The sequence below is a fragment of the Phyllostomus discolor genome, chromosome 10 (assembly GCF_004126475.2).
Source record: "Phyllostomus discolor isolate MPI-MPIP mPhyDis1 chromosome 10, mPhyDis1.pri.v3, whole genome shotgun sequence".
In the NCBI taxonomy this organism is placed as follows: domain Eukaryota; kingdom Metazoa; phylum Chordata; class Mammalia; order Chiroptera; family Phyllostomidae; genus Phyllostomus; species Phyllostomus discolor.
The window spans coordinates 42,268,453-42,293,434 of NC_040912.2; the positions used below are offsets into that span (position 1 = coordinate 42,268,453).

The 24,982-nt window shown below is 35.0% G+C and overlaps 1 protein-coding gene across 1 annotated transcript; it reads right to left on the reverse strand.

Annotated features, from left to right (window-relative positions):
* Nucleotides 1-338: 338 nt before the first annotated feature.
* On the reverse strand, nucleotides 339-1,254 carry LOC114508039 (ADP/ATP translocase 3-like). Its single transcript, XM_036010704.1, has one exon. It carries the CDS (start codon nucleotides 1,252-1,254, stop codon nucleotides 358-360), a length of 897 nt encoding a protein of 298 aa, XP_035866597.1. The 3' UTR covers nucleotides 339-357.
* Nucleotides 1,255-24,982: the final 23,728 nt, after the last annotated feature.

The window sequence follows — 24,982 nt, forward strand, 5'->3', positions numbered from 1 at the left end:
TGTAAGTATTTGGATGTGCAAAAGAAGATAGTGATTAAGTATAAGGGAGAGACATGACTTTTTAAAATAAATACTTAAATACAGCTGGTCCTCCAAACAGCTAGGCTCTAGGTATGTGTAAGGGAGCTGCTCTGCCCCGGAACCAAAAAGATGTCAAGATTCCCCTCCCTCTGTAATCAGTGAATGGAATCAAGGTGTCAGTTGTGATCACAATGAACACGGTTCTAGAGTCCTCCCCAGCCTTTCACATGTGACCTGGCCAGGGAAAGACTGGAATTTCTGGAAGGTCAATGGTCTGAAACAGTGAAGGATTCTACATGATTCTCCAGGTCCCTGTGTCTAGACCAGGGGACACCCCTAGATGACTTTCTTCAGCTCGTCGTAAAGGACCAGCACAAAGCCACCGCCCATGCCCCTGAGGACATTGGACCAGGCGCCTTTGTAGAAGGCTTTGCATCCCTCATCCTTGAAGATCTTCCTCCAGCAGTGGACAGTCCCCCTGTACATGATCTCAGCTTCTTTGAGCCCGGACTGCATCATCATCCGCCTCCGCACAGTGTCGAAGGGGTAGGAGACTAAGCCTGCCACAGCCGTCACTATCTGTGCGATGGTCCAATTCATTGCGATGTGTGTGTTCTTGGAGTCAGGGAGCATGCCTTTGGCCGTGTCATACAAGCCGAAGTAGGCAGCCCGGTAGAGGATGATGCTCTGCACGGAGACGTTGAAGCCCTGGTACAGGCCACGGATGCCGTCAGACTTTATGATCTTCACCAGACAGTGTCCCAGGCCTTTAAACTGCCGCTCGATGTCAGATTTCCCCACGTCAACAGCCAGACGGGTTCTGGCGAAATCCAGGGGGTAGACGAAGCAAAGGGAGGTGGCTCCGGCTGCCCCACCAGAGGCCAGGTTGCCAGCAAAATACCTCCAGAACTGTGTGTGCTTGTCCACGCCCCCCAGAAAGACCTGCCTGTATTTATCCTTGAAGGCAAAGTTGAAGGCTTGCGTAGGAAAGTAGTAGATGACGTTGGCCAGGTTGCCCCTCCAGAAGGACAGCACACCCTGTTCCTTGGGGATACGCAAGATGCAGTCCACAATGCCCTTGTACTGCTTGTCCACTGTGATCTGTTTACTGGCATGTTGCACCTGCAGCAGCAGCTTGACCCGCTCAATCGGGGCCACGGTCGTTTTGGAGATGGCGGCTGTGACGCCTCCAGCCAGGAAGTCCTTGGCAAAGGAAATGACCTCTTCCATCATAGTGGTGCCGAGGGCGGGACGGCAGGCTCAGGGCTGAGTGGAGGTACTGGGAGCTGGAGGGTGAGTGCTGCCGGTTCAGCGCTGCAGCTGCCAGGACCAGAGTTTAACCAGCTTTATTGAGTGGGATCCCATTATGGTAGGGCCGTCGTCTGCCACTGTGGCTTTTCTGTTCCTGAGCCCATTGTGACAGAATGTGAGTGGCTAATGGCAGAGGCAGACTGAAGTCTCCTAGCCAAGACATTCTATTTTTAAATCTTTCTTCTTCAAGGTCCAGGGACAGCCAAGCAAGCTATTTGTCAAGACCCATAAAATATAAATACTAACACCAGGCCACTTTTATTTTCATATACATTGGATGACTACAGTCACCTCTATAATTCCTGTTGACTGGGGGAATTTTTCTCACTACTTTCCTTCAAGATCAACCTTAAGATCTGTTGTGTAGTAGCAATCCATTCAAGCATATATGGCTGAACTTAGGTACCTATTTGACACATTCATGAACCAAATTCAGTATTTTTCCTCTTCTGTTACCTGGTCATCAGAGGACTATAAGGCCATAGGTGTGGACTGGGGTGGACAGGTCAGAGTAACAGTAGCATATGCCATGGGTGTTGGATTTCTTGTGTCCAATTTTCAAGTACAAGATTTCCCCAACTCAATGCAGAAATATTAAAACATTCTAAATTCTATACCAATAAATATTGCAATCTACAAATTATATAGCATGAATGTCAAAAAACAATTTACACTTAATGACTTAAATGTATTATTTCCTTATAATGGATAGGGATATATTATTGCATGTTAGCTTCAATTTATAGGGAAGATGCAATCATTGAACAAGATTTCCCTTAATTACTTTGAAAATAAAGGTGATGATTTATAAATATATCTGATGTAAATGTAACAACAGATAGTTTTGAAAACCCAACTTTCAGTAGCGTAAATTTTCCTAAAGTTCTTTTCACCAGAGTTTCACTTTAGGATAAATTGAAGCTTTTCAACAGGACCATCTGGTCATCTATCAGACAGTGCCACATAATAGAGCAGTATCAAAATGACAAAGAAATGAAGCAATGTTTAAAAGTAAAGGCAAAATGGTTTCAATTTTCCAGATTTCTGAATTGAGAGAAGATCGATTCAGTGACTGTACAAGTGGGAACACCACATTCAAGACCAGAACCATAATAACACTAAAATTCATGTTTTCAGTAGAAGTAGAAAGTGTAATATACAGTAATTTTACATGCCTGCAAATGATACAGCAGAGTCTAATAGTCTACCAGGAGACATTTTACACTATTAAAATTATTTTTTTAAGTGTGTAGATGTCTATAACTAAACTAAGAAAATAATTGTTAAATTAAAGTGTGTGTATCTGAGTGGGAAATGAGCAAAGGTGATTTTAATGGCTCATCTAAAATTTCTTTATGTCTACATCTGTGCATTAACAGCAAAAATAAAAGGTGCAGTGTAACTTGGCTGAACAAAAAGAAATACCACCTAAGACATAAAAATCACGTGACACAGATCTGCTTCCTGAAACCTAAGTGGATCAGTAATTGATCCTGGCTACAGTATGAACACTCTTGTAATAAATGAACAAAATTATTTTTAAGTAGAATCTTTAAAAATATATTCCAATAGAAAAATCAAACATATGTGAATGTTTCAATAATGTTACAGTGAAACCCCATTTGCCCATTAGCCAATGTCAACAATTATCAACTTGGGAGCCATCTGGTTTTATCTATACCCAACTCATTTAGCCACATCCCTAATTATTTTGAAGCAAATGCCAAATATAACACCTTTTCATGGGTAAATATTTCACTATAATCTCTAAAACATAAGGATTAATTTTTGAAACAGCAAGAAATAGACCATATGTATAAAGAGAAAATTGTGAAAAAGCATGAATTTTTCTGGCTCTCAAAATTCTCAACTGTTCATAACTACTTTCCAAAACAGTTACATAAAGTTTTTTTTCCTAATAAATTATTTTCTGAAAACAAAATACATTTTCTCAAAGTTAATATGCACTTTCATATCAATCCAACCATTTGGGCTAATGGAAAATAAAGCAGTGGTGGAAATGACCTTAGTGTGGAAGGCCACTCTGCATGGCGTGGGCCCAGCTCCCACTCAGAGATGCACAGGATCCATGCCCACGGATAGGTTCTCCTGTGAGGAATCAGGCCTGCAGTGTACCTAGGCCACTATGAGTCTTGCTTTTCACTAAAACTCCCTCACCCTGAATTGATACATTTACTGCAAAGCAACTTCCTAAAATCCATGCTAAACCTTCCAAGGATAAGTATAACTGGTCCAACTGCTTTTGCCTTTTCATTTGCAAAAATCCCTCTTCTGTGATGTGATTAGCAGCATTGGCTCCCTTGTTTTCTGTAAAAGGTAACCACCTAAAGCAAGTCTGTGCATAGTTAATGAGGACCTTCTTGTAATGTTCCCAGTAAGACAATAAAAGCTCATTGGAGCAAGGGCTGAGGTTTTTGTTCCCCTTGAGAGAAAAGTCATGCTGTCCCTTTTCCTCCACCAGACTCGGTAGTCCATGTGAATGTCTCCTTTCATCCATAATGATGCAGACCCCACGAGCCAGGGTCCGCATCACTTAGAAATCAAGTTGTTTTTCACATACTATTAGTAGTGCCTCTCCTTACAAATGAAAATATTCTGGGATCCACACTAGATCAGATGAGAGCAGAACTGTGTTGTATGAATTCAAAAAGAATCGTTGGATATCCAAAAATCTCACTTTACTCCACACTTGTGGCAAGTGCCTACATAATTCTGAAGAGCATATTATGGCTCCTAATAGTTTGGTAACCAAACATTTATTTCAGCTACTTTGTGGTTCAGATAAGGAAGCTGAAGTTAAATGATTTCCCTGTTAGAAGCAGTTAATTAGTAACAGAGCTGATGTTGTAAGTAACTCAAGTCCAATTATAGTGTTGTTTGCATTACACATGGTACCATGGACTTTTCTAGAAAATCTATTAAACAATTTTATTTTTTCATATTACTTATATAACTATGCCTCATTTTGACTGATGGCTCATTTTTAAGTAAAGTGTTGAATAAGTAAATTGAAATATCATTTAAATGAACTTGTGGTCTTCACATATCCTAAAGACTAAATAAATCTTTGTGATTTAAAGAATCTTACTAAATACTTCAAAGCATCCTAACTACTTCAATACATCCTCTCATTTCTCTATTTTATAAACCCTAATTTATTTTATATAAGCAAAGACCAATTATGTAAACTCACAAATGCATTTGTAGAAAAATCATAAGTAATACATGGGTGAAGAGACTTTAGCTAAACTACTCTGTGGTGTTGCTGCCTCATCAGATATTTTGTTAGGTCAAGTGGCCTGCAGTTACTTGAATCTGACACTAGCCCTTCATGCAATTACATAGCCATATAGCAACCTAAAGAGTCATAAGCAAATGTAAGTTACTGATATAACTTCCCCAACAGCCCTTATGATCAACAATCTCCCCTGCCTCCCATGGGCTACACCTTATGCTTCCCTTAAATGAGACCATCATGAAGCACATCAAACCCCACTCTTTTGGTTTAATGTGACCAATCCACCTTACCCTTGAAATCCCAAAGCACATCACCCATGCACAGTAACAAAACATGGTGCCCCAGGTTCTGTCTCTCTCCTTGTCTGTACTCTGCCTTAATCTCCCCATGTGGTTCCTCAAGGGGTCCCTGGTACTTCCTCAAAGATTTGTGAGTAGTAAGCTCTATTTGAATTTGCCTTGTGGTCTGTTGTTGAGTAGAGACTCAACATCTAAGACTGTATGCTGCACTTAATGACTGTTATTTTGATAAATGCACAACAATGGGGGAAAAATCATGTGATACAGGTATTATCAGTAGCAGCCAAAGCTACTGGAAAAGTAAAACAATAATTTAGAATAATGAGGATCATCTCATTGTCGTTTCTCTTTTCTCCGAACTGTTTATTGTTTCCTGTGGCTGAATGCCATGTTCTTATGGCAACACAGTAATCTCTATAAAACATAGTTAATGGAAAACCAATAAAATATAACAACACTCAATATATTTCATGAAACTATAAGCTTAAGAAACAATATATAACATTGATGTACTGTTGGGAACTGCCCTGCCTGGTTTCAGAAGCTGTTAGTCCCCCACCCCCGATGGCTAAGGCTGAGTGAGTGACCTTCCGACCATAAGCCACTAAGGAACAAAGCTTATCTCCCTGGCAGGGGCACCACCTCTGCCTCTTTTCCTTCACCCTGCCTGGTCCCCGGTGCTTGATCGGTTAGCCAATGACGGGTAAGATTCCGCAAGGGGGGAATGATCTAAGACAGGCACGATCACAGGGGTCCCCAGGGAAGGACTTGGGGGCTACAGAAAAGGGATGATGGACCTTTGCCCCTTGGCTTTGACATAGCCTCAGTCCTCATTCTGTCTTCAAGAAGTGTAATCTCTTGGCTGCCTTATGTTCCCTGCCTGACTTAAGCCTGAAACAATGCCTTAAGCCTGAAACAATGCTGGTGGTGGGTGCAGCCCTGTGTTGGAAAGAGCGGGTTCCCTAGGGCACTCAGGCCTAAGAAAGAATATGTAAAATCCTGTGAAAAGTGCTTTCTTTAGAATGCTCTCAATTAAATGATAAGGGTCCAAGCAGGAAGTGAGTTTGTTCCCCAAAGTTTTATGTCCATTTAACTATCTGAACCTGACTCAAAATAGGCCCCCAGAGTTCTTTTTATGTTATCTAGTGTTTGATCCTTACTTCCTGATAATGATTAATGAGCTTTACATATATACCAAGTATTGAATCCAATAAAAACTTCTCAAGGCAAGGGTCAGGGCACTCTCCCCTTGAGAGAGAAGTCGCACCATCCCTCTTCCTCCACAGGACTCAGTAGTCTGTGTGAATTTATTTTGTCTCATTCATATCTCGCAGACACTGTGGGCCGGTGTCCATGTCAATGTACTAGTATTTTTCTTTATATTTAGGCAAATTATAATTTGAAATGAATTAGGAAGATGTTCCTCAAAATAAGAAGCACAACAGTTAGAGGTAAATACAAAACCTGAGTAGTTGATTCACTTCAAAATAAAATATGAAAGCTATCATAATTACATTAATAATAAAGATAACATATTTATTCAGTACTTTCTATGGAAAGACCCTGTACTCAGTACTTTATATGCATCTGTCTTATTTTATTATTATAAATATCCTAAGAAGTATATATTAATGAAATTTAATGCCTCAGAGCCATTAACTATACTTGAATCTTTAAGAGCATGATATTTAGAGTTGAGAGAGGCCTGGGTTAAAATTATAGCTTTGTCACATATTAAATGTAAGACAAAAGACAAGATATTATATCTCTTTGGAATTTCTACTCCAATAATTTGAATAATCTTATTTATCTTGCAAGATTGTTCTGAGAACTAGAGGTTATGTCTGAAAGAACCTGTCTAATAGAATACACTAAACAAGCTGGAACTAATATTACACTGCATACTGCTTATGTAACTATTGCTTACTACTATAACTGTGGTCATACCAATTTCCATTCCCATTTCTATTATCAAGAATACTGTAATTTTTAATATCTTGATTTTATTTCTCCCTATGCAACTAAAATGGCAAAAAGTGCAGTCATCATAAGAGTTCACCATAAGCTACTTATTCAGAGATGATATTTGAAAAGGGATTTTATTTACAAATCAGTCTAATCTCTTAAGGAATTAGTAGAGTATGTACAATATTCTACACTGCAGAAATCAACAGCCTTTAGCCATCTCTGAAAATGTTGTAGACACTGAAACAAATTACTATCTATTTACTTTTCTAAAATTGACATTCTCTGTAAAGTAACTGATAATCAGTGACTAATTCAAAAGATAATCTCTCTCTACAACTGGCCCATTTTTAATAATCTTGGTAGGAAATGTAAAATTATTTCCCCTATTAACCTTTTAAATACAATTACATGAGTTTATTAACAAAAATGGCATTTGTTGAACTCCAGAGGATTTTTATGACATATGACTTCTCATTTAAAACATATACATCTCATTCACCATACATCACTACCAACCCAAATCCATTCTAGGCAATTCATCTCATGTGCCATAGTGTACACAAAATAATAGTTTATCATTACCATGCAATAATTTTAATCACTTTTTAAAATTGTTAAGTGTGATAATACAATTTTTAAAAATTTTTATTGCTTTTTTGCATTACCATTTAACCCCCTTACACTCCCCTCCCCCAGACCCCCACAATCACCACACTGTTGCCTGTGTCCATGAGTCCTTTTTCCTTTTTACTCAATCCCTCCACTCACTACCCTAACCCCCATCCTTATCTGTCATCCTGCTCTCTGTGAGTCTGTCTCTATTTTGCTTGTTAGTTCAATTTGTTCATTAGAGTCTACATACAAGTGAGATCATATGGAAATCAATTACTGACTGGCTTATTTCACTTATCATGATGTTCTCCAGGTCCATCCATGCTATTGCAAAAGAATAGAATTTTTTAATGTCAATAAACTCCTAATCAATCAGTTTGTCTTCTGTAAAGTCATTATTATTACCTTATCAAATCCAAGGAGAATTTAACTCAACATCAACCATTTCTTAATGTTTTATTGCAGAAGTATAAGTGCTAATTATTTCTTATAAACCACCTGGAATTGATACAAAGCAAATTAATGGGAGAAATAAATCAATAAATGGGTCTTGGCAGTGATAATTATGCTGGTAAGTCTTCTTGGAAATGGAATAACAGAAAGATTTAAAAATAATACCTTAGTTTTTATTAATTCTAACAAAATCACCACATGTCCAATTATATTCATTCTTACTTATTTAGCTTCACTGTCTATTGAGTAGTTTGCTTCTAGTTTTCTTTTATTTATTGATCAGTTACAGTTGTCCTGGCTTTTTCCCCATTGTGCTCCCATAACCCACCCCCCATACCCACAGTCAACTCCCCACCACTGTCCTTGCCCATGAGTTCTCTATTTGTATATTTTTGCTTGCCTCTTCCCCTTCTTTCTCTCATTAGCCTCATCCTCCCTCCACTCTGGTAACTGAGTTTATTCCTTATTTCCAAGTCTCTGGTTTAGTTTTGCTCATTTGTTTGTATTATTAACTAGGGTCCACTTATAGGTGAGATCATATGGTATTTGTCTATCATTGTCTGTCTTACCTCACTTAGCATAGTGGTCTCCAGTTCCATCCACACTGTCAAGACAATTAATTAGCATTCCTTCTTTTTTTCTGCTGTGTAGTATTCCATTGTGTAAGTGTACCAGTTTTTTGATCCACTCATTTGCTGATGGGCATTTAGGCTGTTTTCAGGACTTGGCTATTGTAAATAATGCTGGTATGAACAGTGTGGTACATAGGTTTTTTGAATTGGTGTTTCAGGATTATTGAGATATAGTCCAGCAGTGGGATCACTGGATTGAAAGGCAGTTCCATCTTTAGTTTCCTGAGGAAATTCCACACTGTTTCCCTCAGTGGCTGCACCAGTCTGCATTCCCACTAACAGTGTACTAGGGTTCCCTTTTCTCCACAACCTCTCCAGCACTTTTTATTTGTTTACTTATTAATAATGGCCATTCTGACCAGTGTGAGGTGGTATCTCATTGTGGTTTTTAATTTGCATCTCTCTAATGGTTAGTGATGCTGAGCATTTTTTGTGTGTGTGCATCAATGGACCCTATGTTTGTCCTCCTTGGAGAAGTATCTGTTCAGGTCCTTTGCCCATTTTTAATTGGATCGCCTTCCTGGTGTGGAGTTGTGTGAGTTCTTTATATATTTTGGAGATCAAACCCTTTTCTGAGGTATCATTGGCAAAAATGTTTTCCCATATAGTTGGTTCCCTTTCCATTTTATTGATTTTTTTCTAGCTGTGCAGAAGCTTTTTATTTTGATGTAGCCCCATTTGTTTATTCTTTGCTTTATATGCCTTGCCCTCATGGATATTGCCCTCATGGATAAAACATTGCTGTGTAGAATAGCTGAAATTTTCCTGCCTATGTTCTCCTCTAGGACTTTTATGGTGTCACAACTTATATTTAAGCCCTTTATCCATTTTTAGTTTATTTTAGTGTATGGTGTAACTTGGTCTAATTTCTTTTTTTTTTCATGTACCTGTCCAGATCTCCAAACACTATTTATTGAAGAAGATTTTTTTGTTCCACTTTATGTTCCTGCCCCCTTTGTCAGATATTAACAGACTGTATTGATATGGGTTTATTTCTGGGCTCTCTGTTCTATTCCATTGACTTATGTGTCTGTTATTATGCCAGTTACAGACTGTTTTGATTACATTGGCCTTAATAATAGTTTTATATCAGGTATTGTGATATCTCTTTGTTCTTCTTTCTCAAAACTGATGAGGCTATTCAGGGTCACTTATGTATGGTTCCATATAAATTTTTGAAATATTTTCTCAATATCTATGAAATATTTTATTGATATTTTGAGAGGGATTGTTTTGAATCTATAGATTGCTTTGGATGGGTAGTACAGATATTTTAATGATGTTAATTCTTCCAACACCATACTCAACAGGCAAAAACTAAAAGCTTTCCCACTAAGATCAGGAACAAGACAAGGATGTCCACTTTTACCACTTGTATTCAAAATAGCTTTAGAAGTTCTATCCCCAGTGATCAGACAAGAAAAAGAAATAAAAGGCATCCAAATTGGAAAGGAGGAAATAAAGTTGTCACTGTTTGCAGATGACAAGATACTGTACGTAGAAAAACCTATAAACTCCACCAAAATACTACTTGACCTAACAAATGAATTTGGCAAAACAGTAGGGTACAAAGTCAACATTCAGAAATTGAAGACATTGTTGCTTCCAGTTTTCTAAGATGTAACTTATCATCAAATGGTTTCCCTTTTCTCTAAACTCATTGCTACTGCTACATCAACGTACCAATTTTCTTCAATCCCCAAATATTTTCAGTATACATTTGCATGCTATCTATTCACTCCAAAACAGAGACTTTTCAACTCCTCTCTAAGTGACAGAATCCTAAATATCATTAAAGACAGTTTAAATATAGTCCAAAAGTATTATCTTCCTAGAGTAAATAGCTGAATTAACATGAAGAATATTTATATACATACATAAATAAATAGATGGCATTCCCTTTGCTGTCAGAAACTCATTAGTAGAGTTACAGATTATATGGGAAAAAGGAATACCAATAGATGCCTTCCTTGGGAAAATGTGCTTTCTACCTTCTGCTTTATGGGTGATTGCACATTTTAAATGCTTATATATAATAAATACCAATTTTGTGCCTACTCCATGCCAACATACTTCTGGAGATCTAATGATGAATAAAATAAGCAAACTTACTGACACTCTAGATAGAGGAGAAAGAAAATATAAAACTAAACAAATATATGGATGTGACAATATGAGATGACACTAAACCCTGAGAAACATAAAAGTATATATTAAAGTGTTTAGATGTCATAGCTACTTTAGATGAAATATTTAGGGGAGTTGGCTTAAAAAAGTTGACATTTGAATTTATAAATGAAAAACAAAAGCAAAAAAGAGCAACTGAAGAGCAAGAGCAAATCGTTTATCTGCGTATGAACTCTTCTTAAAATATTCACCATCTCCAAGGCATATTGCACTGCAGTCACAAGGACTGTAAGTCCTGATAAGAATGGAAGTCAGAACAGGGCCATCAAGAACTCTCACACATAGTCTAGACAGGTTACAAGGGTGTCCAACCCACAGCCTGTGTGCCACATGAGGTCCACTGTGGCTATGAGTGCATTTCATTTACTTAAAAACTTTTTGTTGTTGCTCACCAGTTTTTATTAGTGTTTGTGTATTTGATGTGTGGCCAACACAATTCTTCTTCCAGTGTGGCCCAGAGATGCCAAAAGATTGAACATCCCTGGCAGGGAGTTCATAAAATGAGTCAATTCTGAATTCGTCACTGTGGGATAGCGGATTTTTTTTTTTTAATTTGTTAAATCACGAAATGTGTAGTACTATGTCTTATGTGCAAAATACTATTCAAAGCATTATCTTATCAATAATTTGTTAATCAGTCCCAGGACTGAGCTAAGAGAACCCTAAGTAAAGTATTCATAGGCTAATGCATTCAGGAGAGATAGATTGAATTTCACTTATCTAGCTATCATTAACAGAATTTTAAAATTAACTTCCTGTTTCTTGTGATACATGAAAAACTACTTTTGACATCCTTACTTTGACACCCTAAGGCAAAGGTTAAATTTCAGACTGTAAATGCTCTTGCCTTTCCAAAATTTACCACCACTCCTTTCCTTTAGTGTACATTAATTACTTTGGCTATTTTCACCAACTTGACAGTGCTCACAACAACCCATGTCTTATTCTTAGATACTTGCCTGAGTCCAGAGAGCAGGTTTCATCATTGGTTATTCAAACAAAACCCTCATTATGATAATTTCTTAAGTGGAAAGTTTTTCAGCATGGTAAATACTTTCAAAATGAAAACACAATATTTATTAAAGAGATCAAAAGTGCTTCAGAAAAATGATGATAAGGTAGTGAGTCAATAAATAAAGAAAGCCCATTTCAGGAACATAGTACCTTTCAGCTAAAGTGCTTTGTGCATAGAGATAGCTTCACCCATTCTCTCCAAAGTAGAATATGCTTTATATCATAGCCATTTATGACAGGAAAAACAAAATGACTGTACCTCACTTAAAACACAAAAAGTGTGTTAGAAGACAAATTGTGATCAGTAAAATGCATCTAGTTTAGGGTAGCAATACTTAAGCCAAAAGCTTCAGGAAAATTAATTTTATTTTGAAGTCAATTATATAAGCCCAAATTGTACAGTCAGTGTAACTGAAAATTATGAAGGCAGACAAAAAATTTGCATAAATTAGAGGCCAATATCCAGTACATGGACTTAAACATTTTATTGTTAAAAGCCTTTGCGAACACAAAGCACCTAAGGTTTTACCAGGAACAGCAAAGACCAACCCAAAATAACAAAAAGCACAATGCCTTTGCCCTGCATGATGTCAAAGTCCAAATTTAACAGGTATATATATATATTAAACTATTAAAAACTATCTTTTAGATTAGTAAAAATTAGGCCCCAAAATGGATTTGGCCTGCATTTATTTGAATTAGATGTCATCAACAGTGTATAATTGTTTATAAAAAAGAAGACATTGTTTAGAAAGCCTTTACTTATCATATGATTGTTTCTTGTTTCACCTGCTCTAGAGCAATGTCTGCTTTTATGTCTCAAATCTGCACCTTAGATCTCTACCCCTGTGTTTTGTTGTTGTCATCACATATTCTCGGAGTATGTACAACTTTTACTTTGAGAGGCTGATTTGCCAACATTACTTAAGGTGTTTAAAAGGCAATTTAACCATCTCCTCGAAAAAACTAGAGGGCAGTACAGTAGGATAAGATTATATGGTTATTCAGAAACACTGGATGTTTCATCATCCTGTTTCATTTTGTTGTTGGATAAAATTGCATACACGATTTATGTGGTTGGCTTGGGTTTCTATCAAATTTCTAATGTATCTTGTAAGTTCTATTAAGTTTCTCCAACACAAAGAGTAAAATTTTAAGCTTAGAGATAATATTTAGGAAATCAATTTCAGTTTCTTACCTGATGCCTTATCAATACAAGGCAATGCAATTCAGCATCACACTGTTAAATATCTCTATGAAGTCAGAATATATATTTTATAAATTATATTTTTATTATCATAGATGAAATCTTGTATAATGCCAACCCCAATAATTTAATACAAGGTTTAGAGGTTTGCAAAAATGAAATTCAAATATTGCATAAGTCATTGTAATTATTACTATAGCTAAAGAATAAATTTAATCTTTAGAAATAATTTGTAGGGTGGATCAAACAAGTAAACCAAAACTTCAAAGGGCTTACTACAGCTGATCTGTGTTAGAGAAAAATATAAAGGCTTTTTTTAAACAGAAGAAAGGGCTGTGATGCAGGATAGTAAAGAAGAATGAAGAAAATTAAAACCTGTGGGTAAATTGAAATCACATAGTTTGAAAAGTTTTTAAAAACCAATAGTAATAAACCATATAATTCTTATGCAATAGAATTAAACTATATGCCAAGATGGAAATGGATGAATGCAATTAAAGTATTGTTAGTGTATTTTTCAAGAGAAGGGTAGCCATTGATTGACTCTAGACCTTCACAAGTATTATTGCTATTACCCAGGGACTTGCTGAAAAATTAGAACACCATATGAATATTCCAAACCAGTAGAAGGAAAAAACATAAAATGAGTGGAAAATCAATAAAAGAGATAGGAAGGGAAAGAGAGAGAGAGAGAGGTTGAGTGGGGATAAATGCTGGATAATTAAAACAAAGAAAGTAACACATTTTAGATATGAATCTATATAGGTAATTTATTACAACAAATGTACAAAAACTAAATTCTCCAGTTAATTCAAAATCATTAGACTATTCTGAAAAATAATTTTTAAATACTGTGTGTTATTGCAAAAGACATAGCTAAAACATAAAAATGTAAACTTGAAAATTAATAATTAATATATCAACATCATTATTTCTACAAAAATACTTCCATTGCTATATTGCTATCAAACAAAATTGCCCTTAATTGAATAAACATTATTTCAAATAAATAGCGTAACTCCATAATAATGTAATAAGATAAATGAGAGATATATCATATTTTTAAATCTTAATATAAATTTGTGTATTCCTGGGAAGAGATAGTCAAGCATAAGAGGTAAAATTAACAAGTCCACAAAAAAATTCAAATCTTCAGTTATAACGGTACCTTCAACACACCTCTCATTAATTAATAGAACAGGAAGCCAAAATAAATCTGTAAATATAAAGAAATTTTATCAAAAGTATAATTGGTATTCTTGATCAATTAATGTAGATGTAGATGTAGATGTAGAATATCTAATGAAGGCATTCTTTCCCTTTTTTCTTTTTTAGTTTATCAAATAATGTTCTGAGAATCTACACTGTATGACATGTGGTCAGGTGCTGAAAATATAAACATATTCTTGTCAAACATATAGGAAGTGTATATAAAAATTGACCATATACTGGACCATATAACATATCTCAACAAATTTTAAAAATAGAATTCATACTGAATATGGTGTCTGTCCAGAAGTTCAGTTAAGCCATAACTCAAAAATAGCCAGAAAATTCCTATATCTTTGGAAATTAAGAAATATATTGCTAAATAATCCAAAGACTAAAGGAGTCATTTTAATCTTGAATGCTTGCCTTAGAAATGAGAAGGGCTAAAAAACTTAAGAAAAAAACCAGTAAAATAAATTTAAAGAAAGTAGCAAATAGGTAATAAAAATAATGATGGGTAGAAATTAATAAAATAGAAAATAAACTTTCATAAATCTTAGGTCAAAACCTAAGCATTGGTTCTTTGAACAGACTAATACAATTGATGGATCTCTAGTAAAATTGTTGGATAAAAAAAAGGCAGAAATAAAGAATTTCAGTAGTGAAAAGGGAGATAGAACTGCAGTCAGACATAGTAAAGGTACTTGGAGAATATTATAAGCAATTAGATGCCAATAAGTGTGACAATTTCCAAGGAAATGTACACATTTTTAGGAAAAAATGAAATTGACTAAACCAAATTCAAGAATAAATGAAAAAAAAACATGAATAGTCCTTCAGCCTTTAAAGAAATCCAAAGAGTTATCAAAATTCTTCCAACCTTGGAAACTCCAAACTCAAAATGACTGAATGAGACTGCTCTACCAAACAATCAAAGTAAATAGTAATCTCTATCTTAAACTATTATTAAAAGGCAAAATCAAGTGACGTGACACAAAGAATTTGACATGGACCCTCTTCCAACGCCATACAGAGTTCAAATGTAAGAAAATCCACATCCACTTCCCAAGGGGCTCCCATTTCCATTTAACAACCTCAAATGGCCTCTTTACAGCCAGAAATTCATCAAACATATCTATGAACCCACTAACCTTTCTAAGGAAGGAGGGCAAGTAAGTCAGTTTAAATGAGGGCTGTTTCAAAAGACAAATGATTCCCTTGAACAACAAAAGATTTACTTTTGAAGGAATTTCTTCTAGAATCTAGAATGACAGAAATTTATAAATCTTAGGGGAAGAATAGAAAACTTTTAGGTGGTTTTGAAATCTTCAGGAAATTTTCTATAAAATAAAGGGCAGGTGCTAATAAATTGGTAATAATTTCTTAGCACACACTATTCTTTACATAGCCCTCAAGGCAAACTTATTCAGAGTTGGGAGCATAAGGAGAAGATAAAGCTTGGAATTATGTTGAGTGGGCCTATAGTTAGGTTATGATGGACAAAAATATTAAATATCATTATAATAGCTTCTAACTATTCAAACATCCAAATCACTTATTTAATCTTTTCTCTACTTAATTTTCTTATACCATACAAAAACTCTAATCTGAGAAAATCAGATTCTAAAAAAAAACATTTAAAAATATTTTGAATTCATTTCTTCATTGATAGCAGATATCTAAGTGTTTATATTTCACACTTTATATATCCTAAAAAAGTAAGACAATTTTAGTAAGTTTTAAGAAATATGTATCTGCTCATATCTTATTGTTTTATAACTCTAGAAAAAACACAATCATATAAGAGAGAGTAAAAGGCTTCAATTAAAAAACTCATAGGATAATAAAAATATTTTTCAGTTAAAAACTAAAATGTTGATTGGCACTTTATTATTTATTATTATGAGATAAATACAAGTGATGGGCATTTAGGAAAAATTAAGGTAGAAGAGTAAAGTATATTATCTCTGTAGAATGTAGCTTTCTCTTTGTATATTATAGATGTATTTATCAAGTTTCAAATCAAGAACATGAGGTCATTAATTAAAATATTTTACAAAATAGTGTCAGGTAAGTTCTACCTTGATATTAATTACACAAAAAGTTAAAATTAAATATAAAGAAATAAAGATAGTAATAATGCCTGAGTATAACATTTTTCAGATAGCAAAGAGATGGGAAAATAAAAGACATTTTTAAGTTTCAAAAGTAAAATGTTTTGATATCAATGAACATTGATAAGCCAAAGAGTAAATTTTAAAATGGTCTCACCACATAGTAATTGATACTTATATGAACTATATTTGCAGTTGACATGATTATATATCTGGAAAATTACAAAGTAAATAGAAAAACTAGCACAATAACTGAATAAGTTATAATATTAAAGTACAGAAGAAGTCTTTTTATATTGAAACAGAAAACATTGTGTGTGTATTACACTCACATATAAAGAGGATCAGTCTTGCTTATAATTAGAAAAATGCAAATTTTCTAATTAATACTGAAGTATTTAATGAAGTATTTAAAGGCAAAGTTTGAAAACATCATCGATGAGGCTCTGAGAAAAAGGCACATTACAAGAAACTAAAATAGATTTTACCATTTTCTGAAAGTAAAAAATCCAGTACATTTCTATATGCATTTACCCTTTGACATAGCAATCCCAGTTCTTGGGATCCATTCCAAAATAGCACTTGGAAAAACATAGAAAAAGTACAAGCCAGTGCTATTCATTGTAACAAGCCACTTTTAGATGTGAATCTGTATCAGTGAAATATTGTCACAATAATTTTGTGTAACAAAGCAAAACAAATCTCAGTGGCTTATAAAAGCACTTGATGATTCCCTGTTCATGGTTTTGCTAGTCTTCTAGGACATATCTGGCCTTGGCTCCAGATGACAAGTGAAGAATATAAGCCGGCTGCCTACATTGTTGCTCACCTGGGCCTGTGGGCTACATGGCACAGATTTACAAGGCAGCAAGCCCAAATATGTAAATTTTTCTCAAGCCTCAGTTGCATCAAGCCCCCTAATATACTCTTTATCAAATCAAATCACCTAGTCGAAGCCAAAATCAATATTAGGTCAGTATATATCACATGCTATGAGGGCAGAATGTGTATTTGGTAATTCTAAAATGGAGTAAAGAATCAGGACTATATCCTGCTACACAATACAAATTTTCATCGAAAGGGAGCTTGTTGAACAAAGCATGACACATTCAAAAACTAGGAAACTATGATGCTATAGTAAAAATAATATATAACCTTATGAAAAATATCAAGGATATGTATTATTTGAAAAGGTTGAAAGTGAGAAAATTATGCATTGTACTTCCCATAATGTTTAATTACCAACTATGATATAAAAAAGTAAATATAACTCAGGTTAATTCAGGTCTCAATTTTCCTTTACCATATAAAACTGTCCTCACTCATACTTAATTTACAGCTCTTTGCACAGCACATGAAGGGAGCAGAAAGGGTGGAACGGGTAGAATGGAGAGACCCTGTTTCAAGATACTAGGACCATAATTCTGAATGGAATTGAACCTAACTTGCTAGAAGATGTTAGACATATTTCTCAGAACTCCCAAGGCTGAATGCTGTTTTAGGTAAAGTTTGATTTGGTTTGGTTAAAATTAACAGCCATACCTCTATACTTATGTGCTTACCCACATTTAGGATGACCTTGACTATTCTGTGGGACTTTCTGATGACTTAGCTGTGAACCATTGCCACTACTTACCTTCTATCCTTAACCCCTTTTTTTTTTAACATTAACAGGTAGAAAGGTAATGTAAAAACTCCTTTCTCTATTAAATGTTTCAGCCCTGCCTATGTCTATGTTGATTTCCTATTTTTCCCTCATCTTGTTATAATTCTTGTATTAAGAAGCTTGAATTCTCTCTGTTCTTTTGTTCTTGTATCTCCACCAATGACACTTGCTTAACTCCTCAAAGGTCCCAGCAAATAAGCAGCACTAACTCCGCCTCTTCGAAGACAAAATGGAAAGGATTAGAGATTCCACTAGCTACAGATTTTCTACTTCAGGCTTTCCTGTAATTGTGCTCCAAAACTACCATGGAAACATTTGAAAAGTTCTGATTCTGATCTTCAACTCCAAAGTATCTGCACTGAAAATTTAGTACTGTAAAGACCAACATTTGGTCTGATAAAGTTAAGAACTACTGCTTTAAATGAAATGAATGGTTGAGTGCCTGACTTAATAGATTTTAGAGCACTGCAGGATAAGAAAAAAATGTATTTAGATAACCAAAAATGAACTTGGTTAAATAAAAAGGGAGAGAACAGATATTAATTTTTATATTTTCAAATAAATGTGTTTGATGAAATACTAATTAAAAATCAAATGGATAATATGCTGCTCTGTTTTTTTAATTTTTATTGAATTTACCGGGTGACATTGGTTCATAAAATTATATAGGTTTCAGGTGTAAAATTCTATAACACATCATCTTTTTATTGTATTGTGTGTTCACCACTTGAAGACATTTCCTTTCATCATCATTTGTCTGCCCTTTACCCTCTTCTACCTTCCCAACTCTCCAGCCCTCTGGTAATCACCATACTCTTGTCTGTGTCTACAGATTTCTTTTTCTTTTTTGCTTAATCCTTTCACAGTTTTCACCTAACCCCCTCCTCTCTAACAGCTCTCAGTGTATTTTCTGTATTTATGATTCTGTTTCTCTTTTTGTTTGTTTATTTTGTTCATTAGATTCTATGTATTGAATCTATATGTAAGTAAAATCATATGGTATTTGTCTTTCTCTGACTGGTTTATTTTACTTAGCATAATACTCTCCAGGCCCATCCATGCTGTTGCAAAATGTAAGATTTCCTTTTTTTTTTTTTTTTTTTTTTTACAGCTGAGTAGTATTCCACTGTGTAAATGTACCACAGCTTTTTTATCCACTCATCTACTGATGGGCCCTTGGGCTGCTTCTAAATCTTGGCTATGTAAATAACACTGCAATGAAGATAGGGGTGCATATATTCTTTCAAAGCAATGTTTCAGGGTCTTCGTATATATTCCCAGCCCACTATTCTTATTTGTATCACTGAAATCATTTTCTGACAGCATGACTCATTTTCCTTTGTCTTAACCTGTGCTCCTTGAAGACAGGATGCGGATAGTTACCTCCTAGGTAACTTTTTAAAACATCTTCATACTTGAACTTATCTGATAGACTTCATTTTCTAACTCATTGCTTTCCTATAAACCCTAAAGATCTAAAATTCATGCCAGTAGGAACAAAATATTTAAAACTCAGATTAGTACTTTATTTCATTTCTTTCTTTGTAAAGTGTTCATTCTTCCCTGCTAGTATCATAGCTCACATAAATTTTGATATATATTTCAACATTTTGTCTTCATATCTTGTCTATAAAAATATTTCAGCAATATGTTATGCTCTACAGCCAATGTCAAACACAGTTATGCCAGCTAGCTTAATTTATTAAATACTATTCAAAAAGTGGAGAAACTAAATAAATTCCATTTCTACTTACATGTAATTGAAAGTTTTCTGAAGTGTTAAATGAGGGCCATTCACTTTCATTTTGTGACAGTAGTCAAATGTTTCATACAAATTATCAATAAAAGTCTACAGTCACTGCTCCACTGCTTAGCCTAAGTTGATGTATGTATAGTCACTACATTTTCTCCAGGAAAAACAGGATTTTTTTTCTGGTCACTACTATTCAGTAAATAGGTTTAAAATCTATGGCTTTTTAACTGTGTACCAGACCTTTGTCTTTACATCTCAAAACACAATCATGTATACAAAGTTTCTTTTATTTTGTAAATATATTTATAGATTCAGAGATTAAGATGTGGACACTTTGGGTGGCCATTTATCTGTCTGCCACAACCAAAACAAAAGGAAACACGACTCCTCCTACATGAAGCCTTTTTAGATTCCCTTAAGCACACTAAGGTATCTTCCTTATAGGCTCATAGAGTATATTTGGTATATTTCTATTGGTGGTACTTGTATGATTACCCAAATTAGTCTCCTAAACTGTGAATGCCATGAAATTTCAGCAATTCAAAAAATGATTAGATATCTGGAAAATTCCAAAAAGTAAATGGAAAACTAGCACAATAGTGAATTTTGTGAAGAATTAAGTTATAGAATTTATATATGGAAACCAGCAGTTTTATATTAAAACAGAAAACATTGTGTATTGCCAATAGTGATTACAATACTTGACACTTAATAGATTGTTTTTTTAATATTGGCTGCTTAACAAACTACTAACCTTAGTTAAGACTAAATAAGCACTATTAAATGGAGATTTTTTGTTGTTTCCTGATAAAAATGTATTTACCTATATTTGCTTTCTAGAAATTATGACATCATGGAAAAAAGAGATAAATTAGTCTGCTTCAAAACTAGTCATTTCTGAGACTGGAAAATGCTACCCTTAAGTAATATATTCCCTCTCCTGGAATATTAACTGAGGATTTATTACCATCTGCTTTTCTACCTATAGCCACAAAAATTATCAATTTATTTATAACTGTCAAAAGAAATAATTTAACTTTTAATCTTTGTAAAATAGAGACCAGTCTGCAAACCACTATGTTTTTAAGAAATTAGACATGTATCACTCTGAAGAAGGGTGTTTTCTTATAACTATATTTTATTTATAAACACTATATTAATCATAGATCATGACATTAAGCAAGGGTCTTAACTTATGACAACTAAATTTCAAAATATGTTTTTAGGGTACTTTTGAAATTGCAGAAAAAATTCTTCATTTGTATATTATTACATGCAAGAAAGGATATAATATTCTTACAGATTGTTTTAGGTAAGGCTGATTTTGTTCAGATGGGTTAATAATATGATAGTATAATGATTTCAATATTTGTTAATAAATATCTGCATGACACATAGTTTGCTGTGACAAAAATGAGACTTTTTCAATAAAGTACCTGGCAGGTGTGTTGCATGTTGCACAGACTACAAAATAATTGAAAGGAATGGCACACACTTGCTCAATACCATAAATAAGTCAGAGTCTAGATAATTTGCTACTAACTGAAATTATGTATCAGCAGCATCAGTGGGGAAAAAACAGGCCCTGACAGTGCCACAGCTAGGTACCTACATCATATTTTCATAACCATCTTAGATTTTGTAGCTTAGGTTTGCTTCACCATTTTATTTTGTTGACAGCCTCGTAAGAACAGCCATAAAATGCAAGTAGTACTATTTCCATTAGATGTTTTTGGTAGCAGCAACAGAATGAGTTACAACATAACACAAATGGGGACTTTTTCTTTTTTTTTTAAGTGCCCTGTTCCTCAAAGTACTGCAATGCCAGGTTGATGAGAGGAGTGGACAGAGAAAGCCCCTATTCATCTCCTAATTCCAGAAATCAAATGGAGACTTTTTAAACTCAATCTGTCCTTGTCAGTTGGTGCAAACTGTCTATAGATTATAATGCCTAGTAGGTGAGCAAACAAGCATTATACTTCTACAAATGTAAATTCATTACAGAGTCAATAAATATTACTGATGGTAACCAAAGAGAAACTGCAATATAATTACTTAATTTATAATAGAATAAATATAATAACTACTCCTATTTGAGAAACAAAAACAGTTGCAAAATCATTTTCTTAATATATATACATATGTATGTATCTATATGTATGTATGTGTGTGTGTATTTGTGTGTGTGTGTGTGTATTTGTGTGTGTGTGTATATAAAGGAAATATTTTCCCTCTAGTCTCCCAGATTCTATATCTGGGTCTTTGAAATAAATTGACAACAGACAGATTGACAGAAGGAAAGGTAAACAAATTTGTTAAATTTTAATATTACAAACACCAGGGCATTACAGGAAAAGTGAATACCCAAAAAGCAGTAGTATTTGGAAGATTATACATAGTCTTAATAGAGGAAGGGAAGGGAGATGCAGGTCATTCAAGGAAAAATAAATGATGTAAGCCCTGGCTGGCATAGATCAGTGGATTGAGCGCAGGCTGCAAACCAAAGTGTTACATGTTTGACTCCCTGTCTGGGAACATGCCTGGGTTGCAGGCCATGGCCCCCAGCAACCGCACATTGATGCCTCTCTCTCTCTCTTTCTCCCTCCCTTCCCTCTCTAAAAATAAATAAATAAAATCTTTAAAAAAAGAAAAATAAATGATATTTAGGAAAGATGAATGGAGTCAGAAAAAATAGATGATTAATATCACAGTTTGTTACAAAGTTTGTCTGGATGTGGTTTCAACTTTCAGCCTCCTCTTCTGTGGCAAGAATCCATCTACTTTGTTGATGAAACTCCTAGAGAAAGGATTTATGATAATTGAGTTCCTTTTGGAGCATCTGTCTTTAGGTAGATGAGGGGAGTTCAGAAAAAGCTTCTCTCTGCATTTGCTTGTTCCTTCAGCTCAGAATAGTCAACATACGAAAGCAGCATATTTTTATGTGGCATATCCTTAATATTTTATTCATCAATACTTTATGAAATTAGCCCCAGAATTCAGAATGCTAACAAATCAAGAAAAAATTAGGATCTGCCAATTAGGAGTATGGCTTTTACACAAAATAATAATAAGTATTTTTTAAATCTCTGAATTTGGAAGTTAAATTCTTTAGGATCTTCACTGGTTGCTTACAAGGAGATTACATCTTTTCTATTACCTTTATATCCCACATAAATCTAACCAAGCCATCTTCATTTTCCTTTATCATTTTTATGTAATTTTAAAAGTGTGCACTTTTTAATGCCAATATCCTCAAGATGAGATTCATATGTTCTCACAGGAGTGGAATAAGAGAGAAATGAAGACACATTTTGCAATATTGATAAGGTAGTCATTTTCTTGACTGGCATTAGGTAGCAAAACAGAGTCATTATTTTGTTCTAAGCTGTGTCTTTTTTCAGTGATATGAGTCACCTGAGTTGCTTTTCATTTATTGCTGTTATTTTCTTTGAGGATCGCTCATCCACGAATGTGCTTTGGTAAGGACACTTGACAGAGAAACAGAAGCCCTCAGAGAGGGCACTGTTGTACTCACATTAAACTTATCTGAAAGGGTCAAACATTTTCACATTAATTGCCTTTGGTTAAAGATCCCAAGTAGAAAATTATGATTATAGAGAATTCCCGTAAAGTGGGCTATTTTTGTGGTTCTGATAATACATTTATTATGTAATTTTGTCTCTTAGAAATGTGGTAACAGTTATAGAATCCCAAGGAAACATAGGAATGGGAAACACCAACCAGGACTTGGGAGGTGGGAGATGGTAGAGAAGATGTTGAGGGTGATCACCACTCCCTACGACAGAGTCTGAGACTCAGGGAGAACTCAAGCCAGCTTTGACTTGAAGGCATCTCCACGTGTAAAGCTGTGCATCTCCTCCAAACCCAGTGTCTGCGTCATCTTTCCCAATGTTGTTCGAGATCTCTGGGATTCTTTTGCTACTTCTTTTCTTGACCTTGACTGCTCTTGCTGAGAACATTTTTATATTGCATTTTAATCAATCCATGATCATTCTTTTCTTCTCTTCCCTGACCCCCTTTTACCCCACACTTTCTTTACAATGTGTTGTAATGTTCAGTCTCTGGTCACAGTCATCTCGTCCTGCCAAGGCTCCCATGGTGCTTATACCCTGGCCCACTCCTCGGCCTCCTGGGGCCTTGTTTCTGATCCATTTCATGGCTATTGTATGGCTTCCTGCAGGCCCATGGTGTTTCTATGATTCACACCGTAACTACCCCCAGGGCTGTGGCTCAACTCATAGCTAACTCTGCGTCCAAAGCCAAGTGCTGCTCCATGGACCAGTTCATTTCCTCAGCTGTAGATCACACCAGGGCCCCATCCTGTGTCCAGGGCCAGACCAAGGCCAATTATGTATCCATGAGAGTAATAAGTGCCACTATTTATCAGGGGGGAGGAAAATTCCCTCATAAGATGGGAAGAAAATTTTTACATGAACACGATGTCTAAAGATCTTAATATGTTGTGTGTGTTAGTCCAAGGTGTATATAATTATTTGGTAAAAAATAACTTTTCTTTAGTTTGGGGTTAATTTGAATATTAGTTATGACACATAGTACTTCAGACTTCACAAACTGCTTCCACAGGCATTAATTAAACTTCTCAAACTTCCGGGGAAATAGATATATAATTTTGCTGTAGAATTTTTCTATTTAAAAGTTCTCTATTTAGAAATAGAGAATCTGATGCTCAAAGAGTTTGTGGAATCTAGACAAAAGATGAATCCTCTAATGCCATCTCTTTTGCTCTTTTCATTAAACCTCAGCAAGTCCTAAGGTATATCGAGCTTATGAAAGAATGCTCTCAAAAGGATTCAAACAGGCCTCACCATGGGGTGCTGTTTTGGCCCAGGGATTATTATAAACTAAAGGCAATTAAGACCCTGCAGAGTCTAGAGAAAATTTTATCTCTCTTTTAAGGAATTTAAACTGGGGACCTTACTCATAATAAGATTACCAGAAATAACTTTTTATGAAGTATCCATTGGGCAGAGCAAACATCTAATTACTGAATACCTGCTCTTATCTTCATATAAATTACTCTCCTCCCCACTGAAGCCTCAGACCCTTACCTCATTCCTTAACTCAGGGTTTTCATCTCACCTCATTTTATCTTTTTGTCTTTGAACTGCTCGTGTGTGGGGGGTCTCTGACTCTCTTAGGTATGTGGGGTTCTTGTGTGTGCAAAATTAAATTTGATTTTCTCCTGTTAATCTGGCTCATGCCAATATAATTACTAGATCAGCCAAAGAGCTTAGA